This window comes from Indicator indicator, chromosome Z (assembly GCF_027791375.1).
Source record: "Indicator indicator isolate 239-I01 chromosome Z, UM_Iind_1.1, whole genome shotgun sequence".
Taxonomy (NCBI): Eukaryota; Metazoa; Chordata; class Aves; order Piciformes; family Indicatoridae; genus Indicator; species Indicator indicator.
The window spans coordinates 83,077,571-83,102,947 of NC_072053.1; the positions used below are offsets into that span (position 1 = coordinate 83,077,571).

Consider the following 25,377-nt stretch of genomic DNA (forward strand, 5'->3'; position numbering starts at 1 on the left):
GTCTTTTTGGGCTGCCAGTGCACATTGCTGGCTCATATCAAGAGCCTCATCCACCAGCAAACCCCAAGTCCTCTGCAAGGCTGCCCTCAATCCACTTGACACCCAGCCTATATTTGTGCTTGGTGTTGCCCCAACCCAAGACCTTGCTCTTGGCCTTGTTGGACTTCATGGTGTTGGCTTGGGCCCACCTCTCAAGCCTGCCAGTGCCCTCTGGATGGATCCCTTCCTTCCAGCCTGTCACTACACTACACAGCTTGGTGTCATCCACAAACTTGCTGTCCATGTCACTGACAAAGACTTTCAACAGCACTGGTCCCAGTACTGCTCCCTGGAGACACCAGTCATTGTCACTCTTCTCCATTTGGAGATTGATCACACCTCTTTGAGAACAGCTCTCAAGCCAGTTCCTTATCCACTGAGTGGTCCCATATACCAAATCCATGTCCTTCCAGTTTAGAGACCACTTGAACCTGTCTTCTTCAAGCAAGGTAGCTTTTGTGTTGGCAAGGCTGCTAGGAAAAGCCTGATTGTCCCTCAAGAGCATGCCATGGAAGATCTTGCTTTGAAAACCCTCTACAGTGAGCTGACAGCCTCTCTTCATGTGATTTTCATGCTGCCTTGAAGGCTTGCACCATTTCCAGAGCCTCTCCCAAGCCCAGCAGAAGTGCATCAAGAGAAGTGTGTCCAACAGGGCTAGGGAGGTTCTTCTCCCCTTCTGCTCTGCCCTGGTGAGACCACAGCTGCAATCCTGTGTCCAGTTCTGGGCTCCCCAGGTCAAGAGAGACAGAGACCTGCTGGAGAGAGTCTGACAGAGAGCCAGGAGGATGCTTAGAGGACTTGAGCATCTCCCCTGTGGAGAGAGACTGAGAGCCCTGGGGGTGTTTAGTGTGGAGAAGACTGAGAGGGGATCTGATCAATGTCTTATCAGTATCTGAGGGGTGGAGGGGGCCAGGCTCTTTTGGTGGTTCACAGTAATAAGGCAAGGAGCAATGGATACAAACTTGAACAGAGAAGATTTCAGCTCAACATGAGGAGAAACTTCTTTACAGTGAGGGTGACAGAGCACTGGAACAGGCTGCCCAGGGGGATTGTGGAGTCTCCTGCTCTGGAGACTTTCCAAACCCACCTGGATGCATTCCTGTGCAGACTCCTGCTTTTGGCAGGGGGGTTGGACTAGATGATCTCTGGAGGTCCTTTCCAACCTCTAACATTCTGTGATTAACACAAATAAAAGCGATCAGAGGAATGTCCCTCACCCTGGCTTCTCATCTGGCAAGCTGGTTTGGGTGAAGGCAAAGGCATTTTATGGCTGATATGAATAGTGGGTTTTCAGGTTGCAGAGGTTTTGGAGAAGCCTTAGAAAGCTGCTGTTAGAGGTCAGCAGGACAAACCTCTCCTGCTGGGCAAGTGAATGGGAATGAGTTCATAATTACAGCCTGTGGTGGCGACAGGTTTGCTTTTTCACCGTTTTAATTGAGGTTTTTCAGAAAGGAAGAGAACTGAAAACAATGCAGAAAATGTCTTTTGTTCTGCCAGGGCCAGTCACCGAAGGTTTTGCAGACAGGGGAGAGGATGTTTATTAAAGAAATGCAACAATATCAAGACCTTATTTTAGCGCCGCAGTTCTCTGCCTAGCTGGAACGAAGCAAAATGTTTGAGATGGGCTGAGTGGCTTCTTGCTGAAAACCAGCACCATGCTAAATAACTACATGGCCTTCAAAAGTCTCTTCCAACCCAAGCCATTCCATCCTTCAAATGATTTGCTGTGCTTTTAGTGACAAATGGTGTTGAAGCAGAATAAAAAGAGGGGAAGAGAAGGAATTTAAAAGGCTGAAGCACCCTTTTTCTTCTCAGTAGGATTGCATTGATTCATAGACTGTTTTGGGCTGGAAGGGACCTTAAAGATCATCTAATTCCAGCCCCTTCACCATGGGCAGGGACACCTTCCACTACACAAGGTTGCTCCATGCCCTATTCAGTCTGATCCTGAATGCTTCCAGAGAGGTAGCCTCCACAATTTTCAACAAGTCAAGTTAATTAGGTTTAATGGCACAAGGGTCTGAACCCCTGAAACAGCATCTGGAAGCCAGGTTTTCATCCACCTTCTTATGGACCTGCCTTCTTCACGCTCTCCTGGAAGCTGATGGTGGTTGCTGGAGCCACCACAGAGACAATATCCCAGTCACAGAGGGAATATCCCAAACCCACCAGGAATGCCATGGCCATCTCAGATTTGGTGAGCCAGCATAGTGGTGGCTGTGAGAAGCTGCTGTTTGTGGGAGAGCTCTTCTGAGGAAACTCAGGATCAGTATTTTTATTTTTGATTTTTCAGGACTAAAGTGAAGTCTCTGGTGAGGTACTTGCTGGCGGTGATGAGCAGCAGTGCTGGCATCAAGCTAAATCATGATGTTAGGAGTGTAAAATGTCTTGTAGGCAGCTGATAGCACAGAGATACTGTTAAAGTAGTAGTTACTGTCCTGCTTAAGGCTTAGTGAAGAGTCAGCACTTGCCCCACCTGCTGAAGCAGAGCTGGTGGTGGCAGGGCATCAGCTGAGGGGTTGTTTGCAGGGGATTTACAGAATCACAGAATTGGCAGGGTTGAAAGGGACCTCAAGGATTATCCAGGTCCAACCACACTGCCATAGGCAGGGACACCTCACACTACATCAGGTTGCTCACAGCCACCTCCAACCTGGCTGCAAAAACCTCCAGGGATGAGGCTTCCACCACCTTCCTGGGCAACCTCTGCCAGTCTCTCACCACCCTCATAGGGAAGAACTTCTTCCTGACATCCAATATAAATCTCCCTTTCTCTAGCTTGGATCCATTCCCCCTAGTCCCATCACTACCTGACACCCTAAAAAGTCCCTCCCCAGCTTTCTTGTAGGCCCCTTCAGATACTGGAAGGCCACAAGAAGGTCTCCTCAGAGCCTTCTCCTCTCCAGCCTGCACAACCCCAACTCTTTTAGCCCATCCTCATAGGAGAAGAGCTCCATCCCTCTGATCATCCTTTAGAGACAGATTATCATTTCTTTTGGTTTGATTGTCCACAACATCACTGGGAGTTATTACACTAAATTAATTCTGTGAAGTGCAGGTCCCCAGAGGACAATATTGTCTTGGTGGTTTGCTCCTAAAAGGGCTCAGCTGGGTGATTGCGTTACTGCTGCTTAATGAATTAGGGCACGTGAGCCAGGCAGTGGTAATTGCCTGTGCCTGCCGCTGGCTGTGAGAGCAGAGCCCCTCCACCCAGCTGGGAGATAACTCATCTTGTGGAGATAACTCACTCATCTTCTGGTCCTCGTGTCATCCTGCTTCAGCAGAGGAGCAGGAGTTTTTCATATGCGAGTGGAACACTGGAGCTGGTCAGCAAGTTAGTTAAGAGCATGAGGAGAGTTGTGATGGGTCATACCAGCTCACCTGGGTTGGTGACCAGTAAGGGGCACCCAGAGCAGTGTGAGAAGAGCAGGGGGTGTGTGTAATGCTGCTTTCCAGCAGTGTTCTCCTCTTCTTAATGATTTGGCTTGAAGATCTTCAGGTTCCTTTGCAACCAAAATGATTTGGATGTTAGGAACAGGTCTGATGACACTTCTTTATGAAAAGACAGAGGCAAAAACCAGCTTACTGCACACTTCACCCAGGCTGATGAAACATCAGAGACTGCTGTCCTCTGGGGAGACCTCACCTGCAGTACTGCATCCAGGTCTGGAGCCCTCAACACAAGAAGGACATGGACCTGATGGAGTGGGGCCAGAGGAAGGCCATGAAAATGGTCAGAGGGTCAGAGCAGCTCTGCTGTGAGGACAAGCTGAGGGAGCTGGGGGTGCTCTGTCTGGAGAAGAGAAGACTCCAGGGAGACCTAATAGCAGCCTGCCAGTGATTGATGAGGGCTACAAGGCAGCTGCAGAGGGACTGCTTACAAAGGCCTGCAGTGACAGGATGAGGGGAAATGGCTTCAAAGTAGAGCAGAGCAGATTTAGATTGGATGTTAGGAACAAATTCTTTACCATGAGGGTAGTGGAACACTGGAAGAGGTTGCCCAGGGAGGTGGTTGAGGCTTCATCCCTGGAGATATTCAAGGTGAGGCTGGACAGGGCTCTGGGCAACCTGATCTAGCTGGGGATGTCCCTGCTGACTGCAGAGGGGTTGGACTGCGTGACTTTTGGAGGTCCCTTCCAATCCAGACCATTCTGTGATTCTATGATTCTCCAGGAATTAACATTTAGAAGATCTGTATTTGCTCACCTTTCTGTCCAGTAGCTCCTGATAGATTTCCTGTCACTGGCAAAGTGCTTTTTGTACTCTTATAAACTGGTGTCCACATCTCACACATAGTTCCACAGTTTGACTGTGCATGATGTGAAGAAATACCTCCTCTTGCTTGCTTTGAACCATGCTTCTTTTCATGTTGCCCCAGTTAAAGTGCTCACATGGCTGTACCTGCACACTAAGTCCCTGTTGACCACTACCTTAGGTCTTCAGTTGTCTTCAGTAGAGTGGGAGTCAGCATTTACAACAGCTTCTGCTGTTTTGAAAGCAAGACCATCAACAGAAGCGTTCATCAGTGCCTGCTCTGGGGTCATAGAATCACAGAATCATGGAGTAGTTTGGGTGGGAAGGGGTCTCTAAAGGTCATCTGGTCCAAACCCCCTGCACTCAGCAGGGACACCTGCAACTAGGGCAGGCTGCTCAGAGCTCTCTGTCCAACCTGACCTGATGTGTTACTGGGGATGGGGCATCTACCATCTCTCAGGACAACCTGTGCTGGCATTTCACCACTCTAAATAAACAATTTCTTCCTTCTCTCCACTCTGAATCACCCTCTTTTAGTTTCAAACCATTACCTCTTGTCCTGTCACAACAGGCCCTGAGAAAAACTCTCTCCCCAGCTGTCTTCTAGGCCCCTTGAAACACTGCAAGGCTACCAGAAGGTCCCCCTGGAGCCTTCTCTTCTCCAGGTTGACTAAGCCCAACTCTCTCAGCCTGGCCTCCCAGCAGAGCCCTTCCAGCCCTGCCAGCATTGCACCATTGGTGCATTGGTGTTGCTTTGGTAGCTGATGATGTGACTTATTTTTAAGCAACCTGGCAGGAAAATCCTCATCACGTAGGCAAGTCTAGGGTGCTGTTGGGTCAGAGTCACAGGGAAACAATGCAAGAACTGTCCCCAAGGAAGACAGCCAGAGGTGAAACTACACTGCTGTGTTTTGTAGTCCATCTATCTCCAAGTGCTTTCTGACACAGGGCTGCTCTCAGCATCCCCCCTTTCCCTATGGGAAAACCATGGCAGAAAGGAGAGGAGGGTCTGTGGGTGGACCTTCCTCCACCACAGACCTTACAGTGAACCCATGACCACCAGATTCTCCTGTGTGCAAACCCTGTCACCCATGAGACTGTCCTTCAAGGCTGCTCTTTTAGTCTCAGGCAGTGCAAAACACAAACTGTCTACGTGATGCTATTTCAGCCAGCCAGAATTGAGGGAAGGAAATATAGTGGCAGGTTCCTCTGCACTAGGAAACTGATCTGTTATTGAAATGGCTTTCTCTTTGGTGGAGTGTTTCCTGCATGGCTCCTCAGCGCTGGAAATGGGTTTCTCCATCTACATGTTGTTTTCCAGCATGAGTTCTTGGAGGTTGTTTTCAGCAGCTGGTTGCTGAAGTCGTTCTTGAGTGAGAGAACTTGCTTCTTTCACCTGCTTTTAGCCCTCCAAAGTAAACGTGCCCTTGTTGGTGACCACTTGTAAGGATCACCAAGGGCTTTCTGCTGCCAGGTTGCTCTCCAAAGTTATCCATCTGGCAACTGCATCCAGCTATGGGAACCCCAACACAAGAGAGTGGAGTGGGTCCAGAGGAGGCCACGAAGATGATCAGAAGAGTGGAGCACCTCTCCTATAAAGACAGGCTGAGAGAGTTGGGGTTGTTCAGCCTGAAGAATAGCAGGCTCCTGGGAGACCTTAGAGCAGTATTTCCCTCTCTGAGGGGGACCTACAGGAGGGCTGAGAAGGGACTGTTTAGAAGGGATTGTAGTGATAGGACAAAGGGCAATGGTTTGAAACTGGAGCAGGGTAGATTTAGGTTGGACATCAGGTTCTTCACAGTGAGTGGTGAAACACTTGAACAGGCTGCCCAAGGATGTGGTGGAGGCCCCATCCCTAGAGACATTCAAGATCAGACTCACTGAGGCCCTGGGCAGCCTGCTGTAGTTGGAGGTGTCCCTGCTGACTGCAGGGGGTTAGACAAGATGAGCTTTGAGGGTCCTTTCCAACCCAATGCAGTCTGTGAATCAGTGAATCTGAACTGAGAGGTAAGGGCAAGCAGAGACTGATGTTTCTGATAGGTAAAAAAAAGGTTTTATGACATCCCCTGTGTCTTTCCATGAGACCTGGTCCATTTGAAGAAGCTCAGCAAGACTTCATCAGTGTGGCTGCACAGTTTGGGTGGTGACTTTCCAGTTTTAGGCCATGGCAAGTAGCTTAAAAGCCTCTCTGCAGGAGAGCATTTAGACTTTGCTCCCTGCAAGCCCAAGTTGGGGATGTTGGCCTCTGAGACCTGGGAGGAAGCAACATGCTGAAGCTCTGCAGGGCCTCCTGGCATGGTTAGTGTGTGAAGGAGTTGTTTGGACTCTTGTTGCAGAAACAATATTTCTGTCTGACCCCAGTTAGCAACTGATGTTTGCAAAATAAAGAAGTCAAGGCACTGGAAATACTTTCCATTCCCTCTCTTGTCTCAGCTCAAAATATTAGTATTAAAAATATTGCATCTATTATATGCAGCTAATATGTCTGCTGGCATGTAAATCACCCAGGGATTTTTCATCTCCCTATTAAAAAAAAAAAAAAAAGAAAAAAAGGAAGAAAGAAAGGAAGAAAAGAAGGAAGGAAGGGAGGAAGGAAGAAAGGAAGGAAGGAAGGAAGGAAGGGAAGGAAGGAAGAAGGAAAGAAAGAAAGAAAGAAAGAAAGAAAGAAAGAAAGAAAAAGAAAGAAAGAGAAAAAGAAAGAAAGAAAAAGAAAGAAAGAGAAAAAGAAAGAAAGAAAGAAGAAGGAAAGAAAGAAAGAAAAGAAAGAAAGAGAAGAAAGAAAGAAAGAAAAAGAAAGAAAGAAAAAAAGAAAGAAATGAAGGAAGGAAGACAGAATGGAAAGAAGTTAACTACACTCTATCTATTTTTGGATATTTGTTAACTGTTTTGTTTCCATTGATTCCTATCAAAGCCACAGCAGTCTGTCTCCAAGGGACCATCTGTGGGAAAGAGAGCTCCTAGATTGATTGGGAAGGTCATTAACAGGCATGAAGGAGCTGAGTATCTGCTGGTTCCCTGATAATGTCTTTATTTAGCAGGACAGCCTCCAGGGCACAAGTGGACAACAGGCTTCTTTCTTTCATTTCAACCAGCGTTGGTCCATCCATTCCCAGCCCTGTGCACATGCTATGGATCATGGAATGGTTTGGGTTGGAAGGGTCCTTTAAAGGGCATCTGGTCCAACCCCCCTGCAGTTCAGCATGGACATCTGCAACTCAAGCAAGTTTCCCAGATCATCATCCAACCTGACCTGGAATGTTGTCAGGGATGGGGCACATCTCTGGGCAACCTGGGACAGGCTCTCTCTCAGCATAAAACAGTTCTTCCTTCTCTCTGGTATAAATCTCTCCTCTTTCAGATTAAACCATCAGCCCTTGTCCTGTCACAACAGGCCCTGCTGACAAGATTGTTTTCATCCTTCTTCTAGGCCTCTTTAAGTACTGAAAGGCCACTAGAAGGCCTGCCTGGAACCTTCTCTTCTCCAGGCTGAGCAACTCCAAGCCTCTTAGTCTGTTCTCCCAGTAGAAGTGTTCCAGCCTTCTGATCATCCCAATTTCCTGATAAGAGCTGGACCTACTGTTCCCCAAGTATCAAGGGCCAACAGCTACTGCAGAAGGTGACCCAGCTCTGTGCCTCTCCTCAAGCAGCATGTTCCTATCCAAACTCATGGAAACTCATCACAGAGAAAGGATTTTTTTTGAGTGTATCAGACTCTGCCACAGCTCAGCACATCCATGTGAGCATTAGGGGTAGCATGAGAGAGGAGGAATAAATGGGGTCAAGAGGAGACAACTCTTCTTTGGACATTGGAATGGACTTGGGTAAACATTAATGTATGTGAGAAAGGCTTCTGGCTCCCTCCAGTCCAAAGCATCTCAGCTCCTTGGGTTGGTGTTTTACCAGATCCCTGTGTCGGAAGTAATTGCTTGCCATTGGTTTTGGCTCATCTCATATGTCTGGACAGCTGTTAAGAGATCCTGTCAAATCTTGCCTTAGCTTCTACAGGAAAGCCATTTATTTCTTCACTAGAAAACACTGGTATAAATAGGACATGGAAAAAAAAAAACTGGGATGTCTCCTTGCTGCAGGTCAAAGAGTCACAGAGGTCTAAAGGAAGACAGCTGAACAAAAAGGCAGCAGGTGGGAGCAAGCTCGTGCAGACTATTTAGGATGTGTCTTGAGAGACAGGACCATGGAGGGATGGTGGTGGGTTCTGTCTATGCATCTTGGCACGGGTTTAAAGTTTGTATCTCTTGGAGGATTATCAGATCTTGGGCTTGGTGTATTTTTAAAGGAGGCAGCCTGGAGTCTGAGATGTAAGCTCTTTTATTGCAAAGCAGTAAAAGATTAATCCATATTCATTCCAGTCACGTTCTTACTGGTCACCCAGCATGCATCTGCACTCAGCAGATTTTTGGGCAGCTTTGTGTGTTGTGGGTTGCATCTTTCAAGGTTTAAGCTGTTGCAGCTCCACTGGGTCTGGTCTCTTGTCACCATATTTTCCTTTGGTTTTCATCTCGATTTTTGCAATCATGTTTACAGTATGCTGAGAATAAAAAAAAAAAAAAAGTATTCCAAGTAAAGTAATTTATGAAGAGAACCATTTCCAAGCAATTTCTCCATGAAATCACTGCAGTGATTTCTCCACCAGTCTGGGCAGTCAGCCTTGAAGTCCACGGGGTGTCTTCCTAGCTGGTTGCCCGCTCTGTGCAACAAGGGCCTGCATCGGGACATCCCTGGTGATTTGTGGGAGATCCAGCAAGGCATTCAAAGAGCTGTTTTGGAGCTATCTAGCATGCCATCTGTACTTGGGATGTCTTTCCCAAGCTGGTGTTGCGAAACAGCTACTTAAAGTCCTCCTGAAGATTCGTTTCCATGAAGCTTAGGAGAAAAGAGCTGAGTCAGGCAGCCTGTGCGGCCAAGCATGGCAGAGTGTGACTTTCACTGGGCTTCAACAGCAGCAACTTTGCTCTTCAATGCTTTGCTGAGTCTGCTCCAGTGGACTTCTTGCCATGTCCTTTCAGCCCAGAAGCTCTCCTGCACACAGGTGGTCCTGTAAATGAGGTGTCCATCACTGTGGTGGGAGAAGTAGAATGAAGGCACAGGGAGAAATTGAGCCCATTTCTGTCTTTGGGTCAAATGAGTCAGAGAGCTGCAGCAGAAGGTAGCACATCCCATGATGAGCCATGCCCCGTGTCAATCCTACACCTATTTTTGGATGCTTTATTGCATGAGCAACTTGGGTGTCTCTGTGTGAATTCCTTCAGTCACAGAATGGCAGAAACATAGAATAGTTTGTGTGGGAAGGGACTTTCAAATATTATCCAGTTCAGGCCCCTGCAGTGAGCCAGGACAGCTTAGAATCACAGAACAGCTTATGTTGGAAGGGACCTCAAAGATCAGCTACTCTAAACTCTCCTCCATGGGCAGGGACACCTCTCAACTAGACTTGGCTGCTCAAGGCCTCATCCAACCTGGCCTTGGACACCTCCAGGGAGGAGGCAGCCACAGCCTTCCTGGGCAGCCTATTGCAAAGTCTCACAACCCTTATGCTGAAGAACTTCTTCCTCAGCTCCAGTCTAACCCTGCTCTCCCTCAGCTTCAAACCATTCCCCCTTGTCCTGTTTCTAGATACCCTCAGGAAAAGTCACTCTGCAGCCTTCCTGCAGGATCTCTTCAGGTATTGGAAGGCAGCTGTAACGTCCCCCCAGAGTCTTCTCCTGACTTCACATCCCCAGCTCCCTCAGCCTGTCCTCATAGCCCCTTGATTCATCTTTGTGGCCCTCCTCTGGACTCACTCCAGCAGCTCTGTGTCCTTCTTGTGCTGGGGACACCAGAACTGGAGGCAGGATTGGAGGTGAGGTCTCATCAGGGCAGAGCCAAGGGGCAGAATCCCCTCTCCTGCCCTGCTGCCCACACTCCTCTGGCTGCAGCCCAGCACACAGCTGCCTGCTGGGCTGCACGAGGACACTGCTGGCTCCTGGGGAGCTGATCAGCAGCCAACATCCCTAAGTATCCTCCTTCAAGGCTGCTCTCTACCCAGCCTGAGTTTGTGCTTGGATGCACAGATGCAGGACCTTGTACTTTGACTTGTTGAAACTCATGCAGCTGCATCTAGATCATACATCTGCAAACAGAGCAGATTGCTCTGAGTCCCATGCAACCTGACCTGGGATGGTCCCAGGGATGGGGCATCTACCACATCTCTGGGCAACCTGGGCCAGAGTCTCACCACCCTAACTGCAAAAATCAGCACCACCCTCTTGGTTTATGAGTCTAGTGTGTTGTAAAGGCCAAGCAAAATCATCTCTAAGAAAGACATGAGTAATGTCCAGGCCCAAGGGAGAACTATCAGTAGCAGCTCTACCCTAACACCAAGGTTGTGAGAAGAGGACTTGTGCCCAGGTAGGTAGATTTGAAGGCTTCATAATGCTTTTCCCAGCAGCCAGATGCTGTGAGCCTCATCAAGAACATCTCTACCCTCAAAGCCTTGTTTTCCTTGGCTGAGCTTATCTTCTGGGGTTGATTTTCAAGGATGCCTACACGTAGGACCTAAAGCACGCAGTATATCTCAGCTCTTCAAAGACATCACTTTAGATTCTGTTCACCACCCTTTCAACAGATGGAATTTTCTGAGCTTCCAAAAGGCTGTGTCCATCCAGATGTGGGCTGACTGGGACAGGCTTTAACCCTAGTGACAGAAAGGCATAAAAGAAGTATGAATAACTTCATTTTTGTTTCAGGAGTGAACATGACATCTTGTTCCCTTCTCATCTGAGAAGAATGCAAACAAAAATGAAACTGGAGCCAAGCGAAACCAGTTTGAGAGAGAAAGCCAAAGGGAAAAAAACACACAGAAGTCCTGTGTTCTTCATCCTCAGAGCTGGTTGTTGTTGCTTTCTATGTGGGGTTTTGAGGTTTTTGATTAAATTGTGTGGAACTGTCAAGTTTATTTGAGTGTTTCCCACTGCCAGTCACAGCGAGGGTAGAAAAAGGCCCTGGCTGGACTGTGATGCTCCCTGCACTGAGGCAGAACTGAGTTACCATCACATGAGCGTCAAACATCAGGGTGCCTTTGATGGAGGCTTGGTTGAGGAACATGTCTGGGGGAAATCAAGCCTCTAGAGTTGAAATTCAGACCTTTCTCCTCATTATGTTAAGACAATATTCCCCAGAGGCTATCAAATTGCTCCAGCTCCTAACTGGGATCCTTGAGGCCCTCCAGTTTGGGCCACGATGTCCTTTAGGTGTCTGAAGTTAGTGATGGGAATTTTGGCCACAGCAGCATTGTGATGCCCAAACCCCTCCAGCAGCACCTGCTTGTGGGTGCCAGTCTGGTTATTTGTGGAGCTGCATCACACCAGATGAAACATCTGGTCTTGCTGAAATATGCCTAGTTGAGAAAGGCTGAGCCTGGAGAAATTGGGGTCCCCATGGGAGTGAAAGGTCCCACAGAGGCTGCAGCACATCTCAGTCTATCCCTTGTAGTGGTAGTTGATAATTGATTAAAAGCATGTTAATAGCAAAGCTGATCATTAGATACTTCCAAGACCTATGTCATGGAAGCATCGTATTCCTGGACCTGTTCCTGGAGCACAGATGAGATCCTGCCTGGCCAGAGGAAAGGGTGGAGAAAGGCTTTCTGTCTGCAGAACACAGTGAGGAAAGTTTTCATTCAGGCACCAAAAGGGTGAAGGAAATGCAGAAGGTTTGACCTTGGCCATGGCACTGCTCTTCATTCTCAATCTCTTGCCTCAGCAGCTGAAATTCCAAATGAGTCATAAACTGCTGGGTGGCCCTGGCCATGCCCTCTAGGCATCAGGCTTAGCACAAAAGCAGGACAAAACCAGCATCCCTCCCCTGTAAGGAGCTTAGCATGCCCCAGAGGGTTTGTCCCTTGGGAGAGCTGCCTGGGATTGAGGACAAGTGTGGTTTCCAAGATCTTCAAAGGCAAAATGTCCAGAGCACCCAAATCACTGAGCCCACAGATGGGATCTTGGTCCATTTGGCTGCACAGGTTGTGCTGCACTGCAGGGTAAATGTTCAAGTGCCATTGGAGATGTAGCTCCTTACCTAGAATCGTAGATCTGTTTGGGTCAAAATACACCTTTAAGATCAGAGTCCAACCATTAACCCAACACTGCCAGCATTAAGCCATGTCACTCAGCAGCACACCAACATGGTCTTTTAAGTCTCTTCAGGGATGAGGACTCCCTGGGCAGCGTGGTCCAGGCCTTGACAGCTCTTTTGGAGAAGGAATTGTTCCTCATGTCCACCCTAAACCTTCTCTGGTGCAATTTGAGGCTGTTTCCTCTAGTCCTATCACTTGTTCCTTGGGAGAAGAGGCTGACCCCTGACCTGGCTCTAACCTCCTTTCAGGGAGTTGTAGAGAGCAGGAAGGTCTCCCCTCAGCCTCCTCAAATACCTACAAGTACCACCAGTATTTGCAAGAATTGCCCAACCAAATCTCCATGCCATCACCAGGAGAATGTAACCCCGACGTGTCCTCTAGCTCTCCATGTGCCAGACAAGTGGTGGGGGCTGTGGGAGGACTTGTCTCACTTGGGGCAGGGATATGAGCAAGGCTGACAGGACAGAGCAACTGTGTTTTAGACCACAGCTGTCCACGTGTCTGGAGTTATTTTCCCCAGCCTTGTGCCTTCCAGCCCCTTTCCTTGGGAGCAAAGGCTGGAGTAAAACCTTGCAGGAACCCCATCTTTCTGAGCACGTAGGCTGGTAATCACCCAGACAGCTGAAGCCTTAGAGTTGTTTGCGTGGGCTCCTCCAACACAGCAGACATTTGTCAGATCTAAATTCTGTTGAAAGGTATCTCATTTTGTTAATTAAGTAGGCACAAAAAAAAGAGGGAGAGAGGAACAATAGCAGAAGCAATAGAATCCTATTTCCAGCTTGGCAACCCTGACCGTCTCCCCTTGGGGTTTAGTCCTTCAGCAGTTTCTTTGTGACTTTGGATGTCTCTTTAGTTTCCACCTTGACCAGTGGCCAAATCCCTGCTCCCACTGAAGTGTTAGGGTGAGTTCTGAGCTGAATCAGAATTTAGCCTTTGAAGTGAAAAATAGTCTTTCAATGGTCAATGGAGTCAAGAGGTGAAAGACTGTTGTGCTGTTTAGATACTTCTCCTGGTAGCTGAATTATGGTCCTCATCCAGGCACTGCGTCCCTACAGCAAAGGAAGAGCAGAAAGGGACAGAAGAATGATTTTCCAATAACTGCAATCAGTTTTGGGGGGTAAACTGTTGCTGTAAGGGTTTTAAACTTTTTTTTAAAAAACAAAGGAGATTTAGACTGGAAGGGAAGGAAGAAATTGTTTATGCCGAGGTGATGAAACATTGCCCCAGGTTGCCCAGAGAGGTGGTAGGTCCCCCATCCTTCAAAAGATTCCAGGTCAGGTTGTTTTGGGGCTCTGAGCAACCTGCTCTAGTTGCACATCTCCCTGCTGACTGCAGTGGGGTGGACTAGAAGAGCTTTAAAGGTCTGTTCCATTCTTTGAAGGTCCCCAAACCATTCTATGGTGATTTTTTTGGAGATGTTACTGTGAGATACAAACTTCAGCTTTTCCTCCCGTCAGCATCACAAACCTAAAAGCTGGGGTTGGGAAGTGCCTTTGGGTTTCCTGCACAGTCTGGTTCCCTAAGCTTGGCCAAGCTGCCATCTTGGCTGTTGCTGTCCCCAAGCATGCCCAAGGTTGTTTCTATCAACATCAACAGTGGATGTGCGCAGTGAGCTGCCCTGATCCCCATCCTGCTCCCTCCCCAGTGCTCCTGATGTCACCAGCACCTTGGTCACGCCTGAGAGGAAGAATGGATCATCCCACCCTCCTCAGCTTTACAAGAACACTGTGCAGTCAAAAAAAAAAAAAAAAAAAAAAAGAAAAAACAAACCCAAAAAAATTTCTAAGATCTAGGCCCTGCTCTCCCTGCTTTGGCTTTTCTTCACTACAGAGTCCTGTTTCTTCTTGGCTTTTCTTCTTCACTGGGGTGTTGGGAAGATAAAAGCTCTGAACGAGTCTTTGCCTGAATGCTGGATGATGTCTAGGATCCTGCTTGCTGCCAAGTCACGGATGTTGCTTCTTGTTTGCCATGCTCTTTCCTTTGCCTTTTATTTCTTTGCAATTATTAAATTTTTTTTCTTCTCCTAATTTGTTTAACTCTGGTGTTTTCCATCCTGTGGTCAGTGACTGCAGAGCTTCAGTTTGTGTTTGCTCTGCTTCTCGCCATGGGGATCTTGTCTTTATGCTGTCCTGCATGGGGACAGAGCTGCCTGCTTTCTCCTTGTCCTGTTGCAAAAGGCCCAAATCAAAAAAATTTTGCACATTCCACATTGGCTTAACTGTTTGCTTGGGGGTTTGGTGGGGTTTTGGGTGTTTTGGGGGGGAGGGTTGTTGTTTTTTTTTTTTCTTTCACAGATCTTAAACTGAAACATTTTGGTTTATAATATCATTAAGTCTTTAGAAACAAAATGTTTCTGTGTGCATTTCTTGCAGGAGTTTACAGCAGAGGTGGGTTTCCAGCTTCTCTTCAGGTGTTGTGCCTTACCCTCTGCTTAAATAAAAGTTGTGTCTGGGTGCAATTAGGGCAGGGATTGTCCTCCTGTACACAGCCCTGGTGAGGCCACACCTTGAATACTGGATTCTGTTTTGGGCCCCCCACTGCAAGAAGGACATTGAGGGGCTGGAGCAGGTCCAGAGAAAGGAGATGAAGCTGATGAAGGGTTGTGATTCTAGAGTGCAAGACTTGTGAGGAGCAGGTGAGGGACCTACATTTTTTTAGCCTAGGGAAAAGGAAGATGAGGGGACACCTGGCTCTCTACAACTGCCTGAGAGGAGGATGGACCCAAATGGTGATGAGTTCCCTTCCCCCAAGGAACAAGTGAAAGGAGAAGAGGAAAAGACCTCAGGTTGTGCCAGGGTATGTTTAAGTTGGACATGAGGAACAATTTCTTCTCTGAAAGGTTTGTCAAGACCTGGCCCAGGCTGCCCAGGGCAGTGGTGGAGTTCCCTTCCCTGGACATGTTTAAAAGCTGTGTAGATGTGGTGCCAAGGGACATGCTGACCTGGCAGTGCTGGGTTAATGGTTGGCCCTGATGACCTTAAAAATCTCTTCCAACCATAATGATTCTGTGATTCTAACTTTTTACCATTTCTGTGCAATGTTTACAACCTAAATTCAGCAGCAGCCTTTCTCCTTTATAAGCCAAGACTAAAAGTGCACCCAAACAGTTAAAACTCAGACGTTCGAGGGGAGGAAGAGAGCAAAACCACAGCAAGCAAAGGCTAAGTTCTGTCAGCAAGGCTCTTGCACGCTTAAGCATGTGAGGGCTTAGTGCTAGATAAGGGATTTTTAACTAACTTTTATTTTGACATCCCCATTTTAATAAGCACTGCTCTTTACAAAGCAGTTTATGTGATTGCGTTACTGAGAGGAAACAAAGAAATGCCAGGAAAACTTGATGTGGAGAGTCTGTACTCATAAAATGCTTGTAAGCTCCAGCAAACAGGAAAGCTTCCCCTTCCCCCCCACCCCCATCATCTCCTCTTTGTCTGTTTTTTCCCCCCTCGTTTTTAATTCCCTGCCATTCAGCTTGCAGTAAAAAAAAAATGATAATAATAAAATAAAATAGAATGAAATCCCCATGTGGAATATCTCAGGAAAACCGGATCTGGTGGTCTGAGACTACACACAAATTCCTTCCACTGCCACCACGAACAAGCCTCTTCATCCTGTGCTCACCAAACATGAGCCAGCTGGCCTCAGAAAATAGGTTTTTAACTCCTGGAGATGCCAAGGTATACAGATTTGATGGGCCAATGGCTTTGGCAGGCAGGGTTGGAGACTGTTGAGTTGCTGACCATTGAAATGCATTTGTGAATGGCCTCATCCTTCTCATTCTTCTCCCAGGTAATTAATGACAGGACAAGAGGTAATGGCCTCAAGATGTGCCAGAGGAGGTTAAGGTCAGGTATTAAGTTGGATATTATGCAGGCAGGGTAGGAGACTGTTGAGCTGCTGACCATTGAAATGTATTTGTCTCTGGAGAGTCTCTGGAGCCTTTCAAGAGCCATCTGGATGTGTTCCTGTGTGACCTGTGCTAGATTCTATGGTCCTGCTCTGGCAGGGGGGCTTGACTCAATCATCTTCAAAGGTCCCTTCCAACCCCTAACATCCTGTGATCCTGTGATTTGTGAATGGCCTCATCCTTCTCATTCTTCTCCCAAGTAACCAATGACAGGACAAGAGGTAATGGCCTCAAGATGTGCCAGGGGAGATTTTGGTTGGATGTTAGATTGGATATTAGCCAGGTGGGGTTGGAGACTGTTGAGCTGCTGACCCTTGAAATGTATTTTTGAATGGTCTCATCCTTCCAGTTCTTCTCCCAAGTACCTAGTGACAGGACAAGAGGTAATGGCCTCAAGATGTGGCAGGGGAGGTTTAGGTTGAGTATTAGGTTGGATATTAGGCAGGCAGGGTTGGAGACTGTTGAGCTGCTGACCATTGAAATGTGGAGGTGGTGGGGTCAATGTCCCTGGAGGTGTTTAAGAAGAGCATGGATGAGGCACTTAGTGCCATGGTCTAGTTGGTTAGACAGGGTTGGGTAATTGGTTGGACTCGTTGATCTTGGAGGTCTCTTCCAACCTGGTTGATTTTGTGATGTGATCCCAAGACCCTTAACTGAGCGATGCAGATGGTGAAAACAAAATGAAGTGCTCATCTTCATCTGCATGGAGGCTGTGGTTTGGGATAGAGGATGAGGCTGAGCAGGGGGGTTACAGCTGCTGCAAAACCAGGACAGATGCAGACTGGTGTAGTCACCACAGCCCTCCCAGTTGTTTCCCTGTTTCTATGGGCAACACTGGGGAGATGTCCCCTGGGAGCCTCCAAGCAGCCTTGTAGGGATCTGGCTGTTGAAGCATCTCATGTTCTCTCAGAGGCAGTGCTGAGTGTTAAAGGGAGATGCTGCCATGATTAGGACTAATCCTGTGCTGACCTGGGTGAAGGCAGCCCATGCCAGGGCTGTCTCCATCTTCACTGCATCCTTGATGATGGCATTCCATCTCTGCCTTTGCCATGTGAGACAGCTGTGGCTACTGCCTGCATGGAAATCAGAGATGTCCAAGGCTGCTAAGGCATTTCTTCCACTCAGCACTGCCATCTTGGCTACTGGTTATGGCCAGCACATGCTCCCACTTCTGAGCCACTGTAGCCTCTTACACTATTTGCAGGAAGTTCACAGAATCATAAACTCACAGACTTGTTTTGGTTGGAAAATACCTTTAAGATCATGAAGTCCAACTGCTAGCCCAGCACTGCCAATTCCACCACTAAACCCTGACCCTCAGCATCACATCTACGTGGTTTTAAATCTCTCCCAGGATGGGGACTCCACCGCTGCTCTGGGCAGCCTCTGCTGTGGCTGGACAACCCTCTTGGGGAAGACATTGTACCCAATGTCCAAGCCAGGCTGTTTGCTCTTGTTCTATCATTTGTTACTTGTGAGAAGAGACCAACTCCCCACCTGGCTCCAACATCCTTCCAGAGAGGTCTCCTCTCAGCCTCCTTTTCTTTAGGCTGAACAACCCCAAGTCCCCCAGATGCTCCTCACAAGACTTCTTCAGCTTCACCAGCTTCCTTGCTCATGTTTTTACACACTCCAGCACCTCAATGTCCTTCTTGGGCCCAAAACTGAACCCAGTATTGAGATGTGAGCTTACCAGCGCTGAGTACAGGAGACAGTCACTGCCCTGATCCTGCTGGCCACAATTCCTCTGTTTTGTAGCTGTTGAATGTCCATGTTTCCCATTTGGAGCTGTGTTCACTTAGCCTCGTGTCCAGAGGTAATCATCCTGTCTCCTTGTGCTGCCAAAGCCAAGCACGATCCTCAGTTTCTTTGTCCAAATATGCATCCTGTCCCAGTGAAGCAATGATGAAGTTCATGCACAAAGAAAGGCCAAGCAAAACTGTTTGGTGTGGGCACCTCTTTTACTCAGTAATTTGCTTTTTAGCTTTTTTTTTTTCCTTTCCCCATTTCAAAATTCCTGATGCACTTTAAATGGGTTCACTGCAAACCAGCACAGCAGTCTGCCCTGTTGGTACAGCAGAGGTGGTAGACAAGAGGAACAAGCAATGCTGTAGGCCAAGTGCATCAGGAGCAACTCTGGTCTTTAGAAAAAATTTGTTTCTTCATGTTTCTTGCCTGCCTGACTTCGTGCTGCTCAGCTGGAACTAACCAGCTGTCCCCTGGTTTAGTGTGGAAGCAACACAGGAAACACAGAAGCCTAGGAGAGATCTTCCTGGGAATCAAAGTCATGTTACCTAAGTGTTCATGGAAACTTCCAGCTGAAATACTCCCATTACTAAAACAGATGTAGAGGCATGAGTAGGTACTAGGTTGTGTTAGATGCCAAGAAATTGCCTCCTTTTCTTTTATGGTAAGGAGACCCAGGGAGCCCACCCAGCAAGGGCCAGGCTGTTTGGTGGGACAGATGTGTTGACCAAACAGGACCCCACGCAGGAAAGGGTTAAAACCTAACAGCTTTCTTTTGACTTTCCAGGAGACAGCAGAGACTTCCTGGCGGAAACAAGACTCAGCAACACGTAGATCATCAGCAAGGTGGCACCAAACACAACAGGGACCACCAGAAACTCTACCAAGGAGGCCAGGCCCCTCACTCCTCGGGCAGGACGGGCCACCACGGCTACAGCCAGAACCGGCGGTGGCACCACAACCAGAAGCACTCTCCCAACGACAAAGAAACGCACAGGAACGCCAAAGAGACTGAGAACCTGAAAATTGAGGACACCTCTGCCTGCACCGTGCACATCCCTGCGGAGGCACACCGAGGCCCAGAGGCTGTGGAGAAGCAGCCTCAGCAGTACAGCCAGGAGTCGGAGGCCAAGCGGAAGGACAGTATTCAGGAGCGTGTCGGGGAGAGGCCCAAGATCAATTTGCTTCAGTCTTCCAAAGACAGGCTGAGGAGGAGACTAAAAGAAAAGGTAAGGCTTGATCTTAGATCTTAGATCTTAGGCTTGATCTTAGAAAAAAAGCTCTTCAGAGAAAGAGAGATTGGCCATTGGAATGGGCTGCCTAGGGAGGGGGTGGGGTTGACATCCCTGGAGGTGTTTAAGAAGAGCCTGGATGAGGCACTTGGTGCCATGGTCTGGTTGATTGGATAGGGCTGGGTGATAGGTTGGACTGGATGATCTTGGAGGTCTCTTCCAACCTGGCTGACTCTGTGAAATTCTGTGAAATGCTTCTTAGGGAAACCTTGAGTTCCCTTTCTGCCAGGAGTCTGGCTGTTGGCCATTCTCCGTAAGGGTGGGTTGGGCTCAAGGGACCGTTCAGTGAATGCAGGCAATTTATCTTCACCTCTCTGGTGGGCTGAAGTTCCCCCCAACATCAAATTGCCAGACCAGCTCAGTTGGGAAGCATATGAAGCTGTATTTACAAGCAAAACTACAGAACTAACTTTATGTTAGAAACCAGACCAATGGGATTATTTAGACCTTATCACAATTTGCCCTTTTACATCCAATGGTAATTTATTTACATTCTATCACTTGCTGTTCAAGATCTGTGGAAAATTTTCTAGGCACAGCCTAAAACTACCACAGCCTCCCAATGTCAACACTTCTATTTGAAGTGTCTTTGTGTTTCTTCAGGAGGCCTCTTACTGACACAAAGCCAAGCTTGGCTTCTTGGTTGAGGTTGCTACCTGAGTTCTCTGAGAAGGTCTGGGAATTCACAGATTCACAGATTGCATTGGGTTGGAAGGGACCCTCAAACATCATCTTGTCCAACCCCCCTGCAGTGAGCAGGACACCTCCAACTAGATCAGGCTGCCTAGGGCCACATCAAGTCTGACCTTGAATGTCTCTGGGGACAGGGCCTCAACCACATCTCTGGGCAGCCTGTTCCAGTATTTCACAGCTTTCACTGTGCACAACTCCCTTGTGATGTCCAACCTACATCTCCTCTGCTCCAGGTTCAAACCATTGCCCCTCGTTCTATCACCACAGGCCCTTCTAAACAGTTCCTCCCCAGCCTTCCTGTAGGTCCCCTTCAGATACTGAAATGCAGCTACGAGGTCTCCCCAGAGCATTCTCTTCTCCAGGCTGAACAGCCCAAAATCTCTCAGCCTGTCTTTGTAGCCATTCTAAGATCCTTGAAGGGGGCTGATGTAGACAAGAGCAAGGTGCTACCAGCTTGAGTTCTCTGAGAAGAACTGGGAATTGTCCTCTTACCCACTCTGTGACCCTTGAGGGAGGCTGGCATAGATGTGACAAGGTGCTGCCATATTCAGTTCTCCAAGAAGGATGGGGAATTCTTCCCTGCCACTATAAGACCCTTGTGAGAGGCTGGTGTAGCCATAAGCTGCAGTGTCAATGCTCCTTCCCCAGCAGCTGATCTTGGTTGGCTGCCTCGCACTCTGCAGAGCTCATCTGCTTTGGCAGAGGGGTCTAAAAAAAAGGCAGTTTGTCTCCACAAGGACAGAGCTTTGACTTTTTGAATGCTGAACAGTTGGAGTCAGTTACTTAAAAGCTGATAGCCATTTATCTCAGCAACAAATTGAGAGGCCCTTATCTTTCCCCCTTCCTCCCAACAACCCAACAATAACAGAACTATTGCGTGCAAGTGACAGAGGAGAAATCCTTTTTGAAAACAATATTCAGATTTTTGAGGAATTTTGAGATGATATCTCTCCATTTGCCCCCTTCCCTTCACCCTTGAGAAATTCAGATTCTCGCTCTTGAGATTGTTTTGTCTGACTGGGAAATGCATCTGTGGGGGTATCTGCAGTGAGATTTCCAAAACCCACAGCAAAAATAACCCCAACATATACAGTTCCATGGGAGTGCACTCTGGAAATGCAAACCTCCAAATGCATGTGCATTTACTATTTATGTGTGTGGCATGAGGGGGAGGAAGAGAATTTCTTAGTTATTTTTGTGTTCTTCAAAGCAAATGGAAGTAGAGCAGACACTGTCAGAGTCTTCATTTTAATGTTCTCCCTGCAAAGCTGTCACAGGATCCCAATGCAGTTAGAGTTGGAAGGGACCCCTGAGGATCATCCAGTCCAATCCCCCCTGCTAAAACAGGGGAACCCACAGCAGCTTGCCCAGCATCACAATGGCCAGGCAGGTTTGGAAACTCTCCGGGGAAGGAGACTCCACAACCTCTCTGGGCAGCCTGCTCCAGCCCTCCACCACCCTCACAACAAAGAAACTTTTTCTCCTGTTCAGATGGAACCTCCTGGGTTCCAGTTTGTGCCTTTTGCCCCTTGGCCTGTCCCTGGGCACCACTGGAAACAGTCTGGCCCCATTCTCTTGCCCCCCAGACTTTAGCAATGGATCAGCATTGCTCAGATGCCCTCTGGGGCTGCTCTTCTCCAGGCTCAACAGCCCCAGGGGCTCTCAGCCTTTGCTCCTCACAGAGATGCTCCAGGGCCCCTCAGCAGCTTTGCAGCCTCCATTGGACTCTCTCCAGTAGTTCCCTTTCTCTCTTGAACTGGGGAGCCCAGAATTAGACACAGACCTCCAGATGTGGCCTCACTAGGGTAAAGCAGAAGGAGAGGAAATTCTCCCTTGACCTGCTGGTTACACTTTTTAATGCTACCCAAGAGACCATTGGCCTTCTTATCCACAAGGACACATTGCTAGCCCTTCATGAAGTTGTTGTCTGCCAGGACTTCTAGGTCTTCTCTGCAGAGCTGCCTTCCAGCAGGTCAGCCCCTTAACCTGTCCTGGTGCAGGGGCTTATTCCTCCCCAGGGTCAGGACCCTATTCCTGGTATGAAACCCATCCCATAAACACACACTCTTGGGTGCACGTTGTCAACACAACTGACCTCCTGATTGAAATTTTAGACAACTCCCAACTTCTGGTTAGTCTTGGGGTTGTCTGAACAATTGCTGCAGATTTATAGTGTAAAGTAAGCTAGAAGCTTGAACTGGAGGAGAAGGGGGTGGGCCAGAGCAAGCAGGATGGATGCCTTACACTGGGAGAAAGGAGACAATGTCTAATTAACTGTTGAAATACAAGTAATAAATCATACAGTAGTGACATAAGATGGAAAGTGTAGCAGCCAAGAGATGGAAGAGCTGAGAGTTTTTCTGGTGCTGGGTTGATGTGACATCTCTGATCTCCACTTAGATCATTAAGTGTCTATGAGAAGGCAGATACTGGGGTAGCATTTTGCAGACCACTGCAATTTCCAAACAGAGCCCCCCAAAATAATAATAATTTTAAAAAAGTCCACAGTCACCATGTTTGTAGATACCCACTAGAAACCTGTCCAAGATGCAGAAGACAAGTCAGAGGTGGTCAAACCTTGACCACTATTCTGGAACAATCTCTCCCAGAGCTGAGGTGGGGGGCACTGTGGGATTGAGTGTGGTAGGAAGTGGGGAAAGAGAACATTGCTGGGGCAGGACTGGTTCGCTTGTGCTTTTCTATGCTGAGATGAGACTGTTGTGCCTCTAAAAGATGCTTTGCTTGTTCTCTGTCTGTTTGTCTGTCTCTCCAATCCCCTTTCCCCTTTCCTGTCTGTGGAAGGACAAGGGCTGATATATCTTGTTTTTTCCTTGTGTAACAGACGCCTTGTCTTTCCCTTTTCACGGACCAGGACGAAGTCACGGTGGAAACCACCAACCCTGAAAAGAACAAAATGGACAAATTAATCGAAATCCTCAACAGCATGAGGAACAACAGCAGCGACGTCGACTCCAAGCTCACCACCTTCATGGAGGAGGCTCAGAACTCTACTAACTCTGAGGAGATGCTGGGGGAGATAGTCAAGACCATCTACCAGAAAGCGGTGACGGACCGCAGCTTTGCTTCCACTGCAGCCAAGCTCTGTGACAAAATGGCCCTTTTCATGGTGGAAGGGACCAAGTTTCGGAGTCTGCTCCTCAACATGTTGCAGGTAATGAGATAAAATGATGAGCTGTAGGTGGAGAGAAGGTTAATGTGTCCAGAGAAGGGCAGCGAGGCTGGGGAGAGGTCTGGAGCACAGCCCTATGAGGAGAGGCTGAGGGAGCTGGGGGTGTTCAGCCTGGAGAAGAGGAGGCTCAGGGCAGACCTCATTGCTGTCTACAACTACCTGAAGGGAGGTTGTAGCCAGGTGGGGGTTGGGCTCTTCTCCCAGGCAAGCAGCAGCAGAACAAGAGGACACAGTCTCAAGCTGTGCCAGGGGAAGTTTAGGCTGGAGGTGAGGAGAAAGTTCTTCACAGAAAGAGTAATTGGCCATTGGAATGTGCTGCCCAGGTGGAGGCACTGTCCCTGGAGGTGTTCAAAAAAAATACTGCATGTGGCACTTGAAGCCATGGTTTAGTTGTCAGGAGGTTTTAGGTATTATGTAATAGGTTGGACTTGATGACCTCTGAGGTCTTTTCCAACCTGGTTGATTCTGTGAGTTATCTCATGCTAGAACCCATCTGCAAAATAAGTGGATTGCTTGTGGCAGCATCCCCCTTGCATGAAGATAAGTGGAACTGGAGGGTCTTACAGTGGAGGGGGTGTTTGCTGCTCTTTGTGGCTGAAGTTCAGTGCTGGAGTTGAGTTGAGTCACGGTCCCTGAGTAGGCTGTTGGGTGCATCACAAGGCTGAAGGGCTTGGTCCTGCTTTCTGATTGCAGCTCCAACTGAAATAATTAGTGTATTGACTAATTATGCTGGGTGGCTCATTTATTGTTGTACACAGCATTGGTTGAATGTTCTGTTCCAAAACCATCAGTGGAGTGGAGCAAAAAAGCAGTGGCTCTGACAACCAGTCCATGATCATGGTGTATGATGGGGAAACAAGACTCCATGGAGGGACTGTGTTTCATGCTATCACCATCCTGTGTGGGGGGGATTGCTTTCTGGGGAGGGTGTTGCATGGACCTCCATCTTTCTGCCTGTAGGAAGGCAGGGCTGAAACCATGAGTTTCCATCCTTAGTTTAATATGTGTTTGCGTTTGGCCGTTCCAGAGTGGTTGGAAGTGGCTGAGTCACCACCCCTCAAAGCCCTGTAGATGTGGTGCTGAGGAACACGGTGGACTTGCCAGTGCTGGGTCAAGAGTTAGACTTGATGATCTTAAAAGCCTTTTCCAACCCAAATGATTCTGACTACCTCACACACACACACATCATCTGTGGCACATACAAGGCTCTTGTTTCATGTCTCTGTTTCCTGGACACATTTGGTCCTCAGCATCACTGCATTTCTTGAGGCATCATCTTGCCCTTCTTGCTCTTGTTGGATATCATCCCTTGAGTGCTGTGCCTGCTGGCTATACCTTGTTTGTGCTAGTTTGGCTTTTGGGAAATAAGAAGTAAAATATAATAAAAGCCAGTAATTAAAGTCACCTAAGATAGTTCTGCCAAGTTGCAGGTCCAGTCTTGTTTCTCTCGTTGCTCTGGGTGCATCTCTAACCCAGCATCTCATCCTGTGCCTGCTCCTTCTCAACTGCCCCATGGAACACTCTTGGCCAGCACATTTGCTTATCATGTATACCAAGAGGTGCTGTGTTCAGTTTAGGGCCCTTCACTACAAGAAGGCTATTGAGATACTGGAGTGGGTCAAAAGAAGGGCAGTGAAGCTGGTGAGGGGTCTTGCAAGGAGCAGCTGAGGGAACTGGGGTTGTTTAGCCTGGAGAAAAGGAGGCTGAGGGGAGACCTTCTGGCTCTGTACAGCTCCCTGAAAGGAGGTTGGAGCCAGGTGGGGGTTGGTCTCTTCTCCTAAGTAACAAGTGATAGGACAAGAGGAAAAAGCCTCGAGTTGTACCAGGGCAGGTTTAGGTTGGACTTGAAGAACGATCTTCCCCAAAAGGGTTGTCAAGCCCTGGAACATTCTGCCTGGGAAAGTGATGGAGTCCCCATCCCTGGGGGGGTTTAAAAGCTGTTTAGATGTGTTGCTGAGGGACATGGTCACTAAACCATGGTGGACTTGGCAGTGCTGGGTTGATGGTTGGACTCAATGATCTTAGAGGTGCCTTCCAAGCAGAACGATTCTGTGATTCCACTTCCACCGCTACCAACAGCTCCCGGAGGCTGATTTATTCTGCAGTGCCATGCAGAGTGACAACTGGC

At 48.1% G+C, this 25,377-nt stretch overlaps 1 protein-coding gene across 1 annotated transcript in view; it reads left to right on the plus strand.

The window, feature by feature from the left end:
* Nucleotides 1–25,377, plus strand: part of CTIF (cap binding complex dependent translation initiation factor) — a 165,797-nt gene that overhangs the window by 90,901 nt on the left and 49,519 nt on the right. Inside the window, 2 exon segments of the mRNA XM_054398006.1 lie at nucleotides 18,862–19,303; nucleotides 22,932–23,231. Coding sequence (XP_054253981.1) covers nucleotides 18,862–19,303; nucleotides 22,932–23,231 — 742 coding nt within the window.